The 12,008-nt window shown below is 49.8% G+C and overlaps 1 protein-coding gene across 1 annotated transcript in view; it reads right to left on the bottom strand.

Moving 5' to 3' along the window:
- ASTN2 (astrotactin 2) overlaps positions 1 to 12,008 on the bottom strand; it is a 334,716-nt gene that overhangs the window by 132,137 nt on the left and 190,571 nt on the right. Inside the window, exons 12-13 of the mRNA XM_021551387.2 lie at positions 6,997 to 7,163; positions 3,558 to 3,746 (exon numbers count right to left, since the gene is read on the bottom strand). Coding sequence (XP_021407062.1) covers positions 3,558 to 3,746; positions 6,997 to 7,163 — 356 coding nt within the window. The remainder of the gene's footprint in view (positions 1 to 3,557; positions 3,747 to 6,996; positions 7,164 to 12,008) is intronic.

The following is a 12,008-nucleotide window of genomic DNA, read 5'->3' as shown; positions in this document are numbered from 1 at the left end:
GCATCCTGCAGGTACCCACTGCACATCCCCAGCCTTCCCAGCTGGGCAGACACCATAAAGCCATCACTGCTACACCTGATCCTCCCACTGCTGTGCTGAGCACAGCCAGGAGGGTGCCAAGAGGATGGACCAGGCTCTGCTCAGTGATGCCCAGCAACAGGACCAGACAGAGGCAATGGGCAGAAACTTCTTCACTGTGCAGTGACCAAGCACTGAACAGATTGCCCAGAGAGGGTGTGGAGTCCCCCTCACTGGATTATTCAAGAACTGCCTGGATGCAATCCTGTGCCCTGTGCTCCAATTGGACCAGATAACCCAAAGTGGTTCCTTCCATGGAACCTGGCCCATTCTGCAGCCACCAGAAGGGCAGAGACTCCAATTAATCAGTGCTGCAGCCCCTTAGGTGGCAGAGAGACCTCCCTGACCCCCAGGGGATGGAAATTCTGCAGTAACTGGTAAGTGTTGCCCAGGCCAGGGTGTGCAAGGCAGCTTTTCCCAGCACAAAGGCTCCCTCCCAGCCCCATGCTGACATGCCTGGCAGATTGAGAATATCCTATTTATTAAAGACACTGAAGATGTGGCGACATGGGAAGCAGACACCATTCAAAAGATTGTCACATCTGCATAGCTAAAGGATCCCAGCAGTCATAAATCCCTCTAAAATACTCAGCCCCTTGTTCTGATAGCAGGTTCTTGCTCCTACTTCGCAGAAACAGGCTTTTAATCCCTAGTATTAGGCAGCTTCCTGCTATGTTTCAAATGCACCAAATTAAGGGCTTCTCTAACAGCTGGTGTCTTAATGCTCAGAGAGGTTCTTGAATATCTATGAAAATCAGAGGCAAATTACATCTTTTAGTTAATAATTTCTTCTCCATTAACCTCCTTCTCTTCCCTTGTTAGGGGATGATGTAATGGTGCTTCTACACCGTGACCTGCAGACACCCCTGGCAGCCCGGCCCTGGGGGAGGATGCTGCAGGCAGGGAGCTGAGCCCTTCTCATCACTGCCTGCTGCTTTTGGAGCCTCACTCCGATGGGAAAAGGGCAGCTGTGCTGACCCTCCAGCCTGCTGGAAGCATTTCTGGAGCACCATGTGCTGTGAGCTCTGCAGAGCCACTTCATGGCACGGCACAGCCTGCAGCACGTGGGCAGCTTGGCAGGCTGCTCCAGTTCCAGACCTTTCTCCTGCCCTCACTGCTGCTAACTTAACATACAATAACAAAACAATTACAACTATAAACATGTTAGGCACAAACACAAACATCACAGCTACTTCTTCTGTGTTTTAGCCTGAAAAATAAAAATTAATAACACCTTTAAGCTCCCTCACAAAGCTTAAAAGAACTACATTGTATTTACAAAGTAAACATATAATTGTCATTACAAAAAACAGAAAACAAAACTACAGCTTTTCATCCCTTCATTAGAGAAAACTCATCACAATGTAAAGAAAAAAAATCTCATCTCAATAGAGAACAAAAATAAAAGTATGTTTTTTATTAGTCACAAAAGCACTCACTACACTAAAATTAACTTAGAAAACAACCTAATATAAGTAAACCAGTAATCCCTAAAAAAAAAAACCACTAAGTGCTCTCAAAAAATTAGTAAAAACTATTACAAAAAAGCCACATTAAGACAACAAACAATCTGTAGAATGCTCCAGTGTTCAGCAATCACAAAAAAACCCTCTAATTCTGAAATCAATTCTAATTCTGGGACTAAAGAGACTGCAACCCCTGTGTGTGACAGCAGGTTGTACAAAGAATTTGGCTGTCACTGCACAGCTCCTCTCTGGGAAAAGCTTCTCCCCGCTGCACAGCCCAGCCAGCAGGGCAGGAGTGGTGCCAGCCCTGGCAAGGAGGACTAACAGCCCATTTTTAACCACAAAACCCATCACTCCCCCCAGGGAGAGCCTTCTGCCCCTGGAAGGTGCCATCCCAACACCTCAGGTGTGTGGCAAGCACATTTCTCTCCCTCTCAGGATTTTTCATAGAGGTGCACAGAGAGAAATAAAAGAGAAAACAATTTATATTTCTGCTCCTTGTTTTTCCTATGGGGAATGTGTTTGGAGAATTGTTTACCTGGGGTGATTGCTTGGTTGGATTCTGGTGAGGTTTGTTTGAGCCTGATGGCCAATCCAACCCACCTGGGGCTGGGCTCTCAGAGAGGGACACGAGATGTGTTAGAGCAAGTAGATGTACTTTGAGTATCCTCCTTTTATATAGTAGATTAATGTATTTTAGCGTAGTTATAATAAAAATATCATTCAGCCTTCTGAACTGAGTCAGACATCAACATTTCTTCCCATTGGGTTTGCCTACATTTACAATACAGGTGTTTTATTCCAAGGGCAACCTGGCAGGAACTGCTCCTGGTCCAGCTCAGGACTGCCCAAAGCTGCCATCCCCAGGGTGCCCTCAGAGGGGAAGACTTGAAGAAGCCATGTGCCCCAGGATAAACTTATCAGCCCCACAGAGAATCCTTGTGTGCTTCCAGATGGAATTCAGCCCTGAGAACAGGGGATCCATTTGCTACTTGGAAACAACAAAACATCCCTTAGAGCCACCAGCTCATGGAAAACTTCATCTCTGCAGCCCTGGCTCTGCTCTGATGATTCCTCTGACAATTCTAACGTGAGGGAGAGAAAGCAAAGAGGAGTCTGCTGGGAAAATTGCCTTTGTGTCTTGTCAGTTCTCACTCCCAGCAAAAGCTTTTGCTGATGCAGCTTGTGATGCCTCTGTCATCAAGAGAGCAGAAGGCCAGAGCTCAGCTTGAATCCACAGCCAGGGAAGGTTTTGTGTGGGCAGCAGGGATGAGGACCCACAGCTCCAACTAAAATCAGAGGCAGCAATGATGTGCTGGTGCCTGAAGAGGAAATAAAGAGGTGCTGGGCAGGCAGAGCTGTGCCTGGGAGGGGTGTGGGCTGCATCCTCTCCTGACTCTGATCAGTGCTGCTGCTTGGGAACTTACAGAGCCACCCTGGCTTACACCTAATAAAAACACAGCTGCAGTCAGAAGATCTGAAGGAAAATAACTAAATAAGTCACCTGCCAGCCCTGAATTCAGCAAGCTCTCCTCTGTGAGCCCTGCAAGGTGAAGGCATTTACCTTCAGCTCATTTACATTATTTATCCTGCTATATCCACAGCTCCTCCCAGCGCTGTGATGGGGGCACTGAATAAATCCAGCTGGCACGGGCTGCAAACACAGCAAAGGAAATGCTCTTTCACACTGCACATAAGCAAACAACTCGTTGTTGCAGGATATGATGGAGATGGAAGACATCAGTGTTTGGAAAGAGATGAGACAATTCTCCTGAGACAGGCCCACAGAGCACAGCTGGATGTGCTTCATCCTGACAAGACACAGACCAGCCCAGGGGGTCCTGTGCTGCTGCCAGAGGGAACAATGAGCAGGCAGGAAAGCCACGGGTGCTTTTATCCTCTGGCTCTCTTCCCCTCATGAGCAATTCAGAGATGCTGGCTCTGTCCCACTGGACCTCAGTCCCAGCTCACCAGCCTGGTATTCCCAAAACTAGGAGCAGAACCAGGACATACCTGAAGGTCATCTGGAACACCTGCCCTTGGTTGACGTGCTGGCTCCTGTTGTTGTAGCCGTGCAGCATCTCCCCAAAAAGGGTGTCATTGAACTTGGCCTCCGACTTGAGGCACTTGGGGCCCTCGCAGATGTCAGACAGCATCAGGCAGGACTTCCCATCCGGGGCCAGCTTGTACTCCTCCACACACCTGTGGGGCACCACGGGAGATGAGCCAGGCACAGAGCAACCCACCCCAGAGCCCCTGCTGAGCCCAGCCAAGCACCACCGACACCCGCAGCTGTTGTTTGGGCACGTGAAGGGTCCCAGAGCCCAAATCCCCTGCCCTGGCTGGGTTGGGTGACCAGTGAGTGGGGGCTTGGTTCCCCTCCCTCCTGTAGCAGCGTGGCCCCTTGCCCGCAGTGAGGTTGGCAGGGGCTTGGAGCACCCAGGTCTGAGCGAAGGTGTCCCTGCCCAAGGCAGGGGGGTGGAATAAGAGGAGCTTTCAGGTCCCTTCCAACCTAAACCATTCCATGATTCCATGCTGTGCTGGAGAGTAGAGCTGAGCCCACTGTGTGCCTGAGCTCGGGTACAAACATTTCCCACACCACAGCAAAGCAAAATCAAGCCCTGCCCCTTCTTCCACCTAGAAATACCCTTCTGCAAGGAAGCAGCTCCAGCCTGGCTGCTCCTCTGCCCTTTGATCCCACTTTCAAGCCAATTCTGGGTAAAATTCACATGTTCATCTTCAACTGACAGGAAGAGAAACTGAGGCAAGCAGCAGGGATGTGGTTTAACTGCAGACACTGGAGACCTCGGTGGAATCTTTTATAAATGTGCCATTCTGCCTCTCCTCCTCTGCCACCAGCCTTTTTGTCAGTTCCCACCATACTGGAAATCCTCTGTTCCCTCCCTGCTCCTTCCTCCCCACAGCCCCAGTGCTTAACACCAACCCCACCTCTACCCAGGCTTGCTTCCCTCTCCCTTTCCTCTACTGCATTTTACTGCAAGCAGAACTCCCACTTGTCTGTCACACTTTTCCTTGCCTGCTCCCAAGTGCAGCTCAGCCTTGAAAAGGGATTATGAAAAAAGAAGGGGAAAAAAAATAATAAAAAAAAAGGAAAGAGTCTCTGTCCTTGAGGATGCAAGGCTGAAATGCAGATTTGTGTGGGTGGAGACCATGGAATGTCCCAAGACTTTCTAGACCCTCCCCAGACAAAGGATGCTGGTGCCCACATGAATTTCTAACCCCTTCTTCAGGCACAGAGCAGACAACGTGCTCTGTTTTGGTGACTTGGTCACTCTGCGCTGCTAAACAATAATAAAGAAGGTAGTGGGGTGGAAAAAAAAAAAAAAGAAACAAAGCAGCAAAAATGGGATAAATAAAGGAGAAACTGGCACAGGCAGAGCTCCCTGGGCTGCTCTTCCCAGGGACCAGCAGCAGTCAGAGCTGTGTGAGGTCTTTGTTGCACCTGCAGGCATCAGGACTTGACGGATGCTCCTCAGAGTTACTGCTAGGAATTCACTCCCCTTCTTGCTTGTGGGCATTTTCTTTCCAAAAGGGCTTTTTTCCCTCTTCTTCATCCTAATCTGTCACACTGGGACGTGTTCCTGAGTGTGCCTGAGAGGGTGAGCCAGCCGTGGGGCTGGGGCAGGCGATGGATGGCTGCAGCTGTGCAGCATAAAGCCAGATAATCACAGCTCCTTTTAGAGCACACTGCAGCCAGGGAGATCTTCCTGAGAGAAAATGCTAAATTGTGTAGGATTATAAGATCCTGGCCAAAATCAGAGATGAGACTCTATTTTTAAGGGAGGCACAGGGGAGGAAAAAAAAAAAAAAGTAAATTTTAAAAGTAGTATTTTTTAAACAAATCCTACACCTTCCCCTCCAACACACAATGTACAATTTTTGGGTCCCTCCACAGTGAGTCACAGATCACACTGTACTGTCACACAGTGGGGGAGAGAAGGAAGGTGCATCTGCTCACACTGCTCCTCACACTTCCCTCAGGAACACCAGGTGCCTCTATTCCCTGCTGGAAGTCAGCTCCATCAACAGCCTTTTTCTTGGACACCCAGCTCCAGGCTGGGTTGGGATGGGTGGCACAGGAGGTGGCAGGGATGGAGATGAGGCGCATGAAAATCATGTGGTAATTCCCACAGGAATTACTGGAACATGGTGGGAAAGACATGAATTTTTGATTATAGGTAAAGACAGAAGCAGTATTTTGAGGCTTATAATTTATCCATCCCTTGTTTTAGCAAATTGTAATGAAGAACTGTTTTAGCTCAGGCTTTGCACCCACCATTGGTAATTCCCAAGAGAACTCCAATGGCCAAGGCTATGACAGAGCAAGTCATGCCAGAAGAATATCAGCAAGTGTTATTTGAACATGCAGATATGGATACTGCTGTTCCTTGGATAAAGAACATTGGCTGTCATCAAGCACAGATAACCTGCAGCTTGATGTATAGTAACAAAACAATAATTATAGGAAGAGGTTACTCGTTGAGAAGCCTTGGAGGGGACTGACTGTGGAAGAGGTTTTACAGTGACTCCTGTGAGCCAGAGAGAAGTGTGATAAGAGGCTCCATGGCAGAATTTTCTACCAAGGTCATTGACATAGAAACCAAGAAAGAAAGAAGAAGAAATAAGAGAAACCTGCCACTGCCTGTTCCAATGAGCACTTCGCATTTCCTGACCAATGAGTAAAGTGTAAGTTATGAGTTTGTAAGAATGTATAAAAAGCATGCATGCTAGAATAAAAACAGTTTGAAGCCTTCTGCTTCTTTGTATTGTGTAAGAATCCAGACCTTCCCTCTGGCTGCCCTGGAAGGTCTGGGACCCTGGCAGGGGTCAGAAACCCCCCTGGACAGAGCCCCCAGAGACACTGGCTGTGATCTCTGCCCATGGAAAAGAGTTTTCAATCTTACAGGATGAATTACAAGATCTAAGTGTTTGATATCAGTAATAATTAAGTGTGGCACGGGTGCAAAAGTAAAATTTTAGGATTCTAGATGAGGGGTCCAAAGGGGACAAGATGGAGGAAATTGGGTGTGCCTTGTCCTTTTTCTCCTTCTTCATGCCCTCCATGTTTCACTGTGGTGTTGGCATTTTTCTGTTGGTTCAGGCTGGGGACACACTGTCCAACGTAGGTGACAGATATTGGCACGTTCTTGTAAATCCAGCCCAGGGAGTTTCTGGTATTTAATGTTTGTAACATCCCACTGAGGGCAGAGCCCCACACGCTGCCCTGCAGGACAGAGCTGGGCAGGGCAGCAGAACATGTGAGAGATAAACAGAATAAACAACCTTGAAACCAGCACAGACCAATTATGGCTTCTGCTTTGGCAATGGGGCAAAAAACCAAAAACTTTCTACAATCTCGGGATCATCAATGCCACAGATTCCGACAGTATGTGGCTGTCTCAACTCCCAGAGCTGAGCAGAGGGGACTCACCCACAGAACATGAAGATGGTGCTGGAGGAGGGGTCGTGGGGCAGGGGAAGGGTCTGCTGGAGGCACAGCTGCTCGCAGCCGCCGTTGAAGCCGTCGGAACAGTCGATCCCTTTGGAGTAATCGTAGCAGCCGGTGCCATCCTTCATGGGCCGCAGCTCCTCGGGGCACTGCAGTGAGACAGGACACGGGAAAGGTCACCTGGGGGTCCTCCCCCACCCTGCAGCCCCTGGCCCCTCAGAACCAGCACTGCTGAACTCCTTTTCCAGCTGAAGGAGATGAGTTTGTCCTGGGAGATGGATGGGGCAGCCCTGCATCAACTCACACGGCCCTTGGGAAAGGGGTAAGGGTTGTGGGGCACAGATTTGGTCTGCTGGCAATGCCTCCCCCCTCATCCTCCCTCTGGGAGAGGGTGAAATCCTTGGGGTAGCAAAACTACACGGCAATAAAGCCTCAAGCCAGTGTGGGGTAAAACTTCACAACCCCCTGTGTTTGCTCTCTGTTCCTCCAAAATGCAAAAAAATCCCGTGCAACCCAGAAATAAACACCTCAACACCTGGGACTGACACAGAGAACCATCTCAGGGCTTCGGAATGACCTAGAAATCCATCTCAACCCGTGCCAGGCAGGTCAGCAAGCATGGCCTTGGCATCATGCCCAAAAGGATCTCGATGCCTGCTGTGGGCAGGACCAGCTCGTGGCAGAAGCAGGACTGGGGGCAGCCAGGATGGCAGCCCACGCTCATAAGTTTTCCACAGCTGAGGGAATCATGGCTCTAATTTTTAATTCCAGTTCTTCCCCAGCTTGTTATCTTTGCCCCAAAAGATAAAAGCCAGCAGATGGCAAATGCTGTCAATAAATTGTCACCCAGATTAAAGCACACTTCCACTTTGGTTATTTATCCCTTTTCACCAAACAGACATGCACACAAACAAAAACAAAAAGGCCAGTCCTTGAAAAAATAAATAAATCTGGTCTGGGAGCAGCTCACAATTAAAAATGCATTATGGAATTTCTTGAAGATGAGTTAGACTGGAGATGGCACAGGTAGTCATGAAGGCAGTTTATAAATGGCCTTTGTCAAGCAGAAGAAAGGTTATAAAACCACTACAGTTCGTGCTTCAAAAAGAAAATCAATTTTCCATGTGAGCAAAATGCTGTACATATTAATAAAAGTTCAGGAGACCCTGGACCTTGCGTTCACTGACACCAGCAGGGTCCTGATGGGAGATGGGCTGCCGAGCCTCGCTCACCCTTGGCTACTTAGGAAGCAAACAGGGAGAGCAGAAAGGGGCTTTAGGGGCTCCTGGCTCCCTCTGAGCCATCACAGAATTATAGAATGTTTGGGTTGGAAGAGAGCTCTAAAGACCATTCAGTTCCAGCCCTACTGCCATGGCAGGGACCCCTCCCACTGTCCCAGGCTGCTCCCAGCCCTGTCCAGCCTGGCTTGGGCACTGCCAGGGATCCAGGGGCAGCCACAGCTGCTCTGGGCTCACTTCCCTCACAGGGAAGAATTTCATCCTAACATCTGATCAAAATCTCCCTTCCTTCAGTTTAAGGAAGGGAGGTTTAGATGTCCTACCCTGTTATAAAATTCATCCCCATCTTTCTCTCCATCTCCCAAAAACCCTGTGCCACTTCCTACAGCAGCAGCATCCAAACTGCTTCTGCCCCATCTGCAGCAACTGGGATGTGCTGATCTCTGTGCCAGTTGTCCCTCAGATCCCTCACAGCCTCCTGTGCCCTCAGCTCTGAAGCTTACACACCTCATCACCATCCCTGTGGACACTGGGTGAGGCGAGAAGGGAAGGAACAAGGCTTTTCCACCCAAAGGATCCTGGCAGCAAAGGGCTCTGGAATAGGATGCTGTCCATCCTTGCAGAGCAGGCACAGTCCCAAAGACACAGCTCTGGAATTAGCAGCAGGAAGCAGCAGCAGATTTGGGAGCAGGAGCTTCCCAGATGCATACACAGAACAATGATGGAGGAGAGGACACCGAGAGCAATCTGTGCCCAGAGCTGCCTGGGAAGCAGCAGCAGGATGAGAGCGTTTGTGCATCTGCAGATACAGCTCTTATCTCCTCCTTGTCTGCTGTAAGAGCAGAGCTGTGCAAACTGGCAGAGAGATCTCCCTGGAGGACACGGGGAGGTCTGGCTGCAAACAGCATCTCTGCTTCACGGCTCTGCAGCCGCCCCTCTGCTGCCCTCCCCACACCCACGGGGACAGGGGAGGGCAGGGCTCTGCTCGAGATCCCTCTGGAAATCCTGAGGGATCTTCCAGGGTGCTGAAGGCAACTGGATGGGACTGTAAGGCAGCAGGAGATGCAAGACCACAGCCAGAGGATCAGCCACGGCTTTTCGGTCAGGTCACTTGGAATTCTTGCCTTGGCACGGATCCACGTGCTGAGCTCAGCACCTTCTCCAGCCCACAGAGGAAGAAGATGGTTCTTTCCCTGTGACTGGGTTAGTGGGTCAGCAAAGCCCTCCCTCCCTTCGTCCTACTCTGCTTGAGGCCACCCTTGGGATATTCCTCCAGTTTGGGCTCTTAACCACCAGGAAACGCGTTTCCTTTCAGTTCATAATTATGCATCCTAATAGTCATTAATTACAGCAGGCAAATAGCTCAGCACAGCATTTGCAAAAGAAAGCGCTCCTGTCTCTCCACATCCATCCCTGCTCAGAGCAGAGCTGCCTCTCCAGCCAGCTGCTGTGCTGCAGCACGGAGCTCTCCAGGGACACAAAGCTTTGGGAGCCAACGCGAAACCTCGGCACGTGGCCCTGCCCAGGAGAGCCAGGGGAATCAGCAAACTTGGCAATTAGTACTGGCCAGGCAACACCAGCCTCTCCATGAAGGGTTTTGCATTGGATGAAGCACTTACTGAACACAATAAATCACAGAATAGTTTGAGTGGGAGAGGACCTTAAAAATCAGCTCAACTCCCCTGCCATGGGCAGGGATGCCTCCCACTATCCCAGGTTGCTCCAAGCCCTCTCCAACCTGGCCTTGGATACTGCCTGGGGCAGCTACAGCTTCTCTGGGCTTATAAATCTTGGTAACACACCTCCCTGCCCCTGGAGCAGAGGATTTCCCATCGGGATGCCCCACTGGTAGATCAGACTGGGGGAAAACTGAAGTCCATTTGAGTGCATCTATGTTCTTGCCCACAGGAGTCAGAAATGGCCATGTAAAAAGCCACTTTGTGCTAATCCCGACCCCCTGATGGATCAGCCTGGGCTTCTGGATGAGTTTGGAAAGCCAGCAGTCACCCTGTGTACACTGTGCTTTTATAAAGGAACAGATCTGCTGTTGCTGACATTGATTTGCCTAGCTTGGGCAGCAGAGAACCAATAATTACGGTGAGTTTTAATCAATGCCCCATCAATTCAGGTGCAGTTCAATTTGCAATCTGCCTTGGCAGTGACACAGGACGGGGGGCTCTGTTGGAAAATGATTACAAAATCAATAAGCAACTCGGTCAATAACTCTGTCTGGGCGAGCACAGGTGGCATGTCCCACCCTGGTGGGAGGAAAGCTGGTGCCCCAGCAGGTCCTGGGCAAACACCTCTGCACACCCCTCATCCACACATGGATTTATTGAGCCAGGAAGCAAAGGGATCCCACACACTGCTACCCAGAGATTCAAAAGAAAAAGCTGTTTGTGGTTTACCACGTTAGACTCATATTGCATGCGTTCACTTCCAATTCCCAGCCCATCCTTTATCCATGGAGCTGACCAGGAAATACAGCTCAGAGCTTGGGAAAAGGTGCTTAATCCATGCTATGGAGAGGAAAAGGAGACCTAGAGGGAGACTCCAGCTCATGGTCTGCTCAAAATCCAAGGAGAAGCTGTTACCATACAAATATAATTCCACGGTCTTGCAAATCCACTCCATCTATGCAGAAGCGAACTGATTTCTCTGTGCTGACAGACAACCCTGAAAATTGCTCTTGGCATTGGAAAAGAAAACTTCCTTTTCTTGTTCTGTGTTATCACTGATAATACAGGTCCTGAAGGCTAAACATGACCCTCAGCTCCAGCCCTCAGACCCTGCTGCTGCCAAGGGGTCTGAGGAGAAGGAGCCACCAGCAGCTCCGTGTGGTTTGGCTGATGGCACAGCTGGACACCAGCCCATCCCCTCCCATCCCAGAGCACACAGGTCCTTATTCCTGTGATTGCAGTCAGCACATGAATTTTGAGTACTCATGGGGAATGGATGTGCTGAATAGGAAGTGCTATTTTTATCTGTTGTTTTGCAAAACAGGCTTTTTTTCTCTTTTAAATGACATCTCCAAAGTGACACGGAGTGGCAAATTTGGCAGAGCCTGCTGCCACATGTTCACAGACACCCCTGGGAACACACCAGATCCAGCCTCACTGATACACAGGAGCTGTGGTTTGGAACAAAATGGGATACCTGTGCCCACTGCTGCCACCCCAGCACTGTGTGTGGCCTCCTGCCACCAGCACTGGGCACAGCTCCTCTGCCCAGCAGCACCCCCAGGGCAAACACAATGGGAGGAGGATCATCTTTGGAGGAAGGAACACAAGCACACACCAAAACCTGTGTGAGATTGTGCCTTAGGAAAATAAACACCCGGACAAGTCCCTGCTCATGTAAAGTGAAAAAGGAGCCTTTGCTCACTTTCTCGTTTGCAAAGCTCGTTAGCACAAGATGGGTGAGGGGTCACTGGAAGGCAAATCATTACTGACACAGATCCCCAGGTGGGAGCACATCCGCTCTCCTCCATCCGAGCTGCCTGCCAGAGCTGCTCAGCTCAGCTCCTCTCCTCCAGTATTAAGTTTAAAAAAACAGAATACTTTATTAAGTGTTTCTGTAGAGAGTAAACTGCCCCTTTTTGTTATTCCACTCTGTTTTCCCAACAACAGCAGGCTTCTAGTCAGAGCCTTCAGCGTCAGGTGCTGGAGGTGATGCTCTGGTTACAGACGAGTTTGAATCCACAGAGGGAAGCTGCCACCAAACCCCACTCCCAGTGCTGCTCCAGGCACCATTCTC

Source organism: Lonchura striata, chromosome 22 (genome assembly GCF_046129695.1).
Source record: "Lonchura striata isolate bLonStr1 chromosome 22, bLonStr1.mat, whole genome shotgun sequence".
Lineage (NCBI taxonomy): Eukaryota > Metazoa > Chordata > Aves > Passeriformes > Estrildidae > Lonchura > Lonchura striata.
The sequence above is the reverse complement of the archived record's forward strand: the minus strand, read 5'-3'. Positions and strand labels throughout refer to the sequence as shown.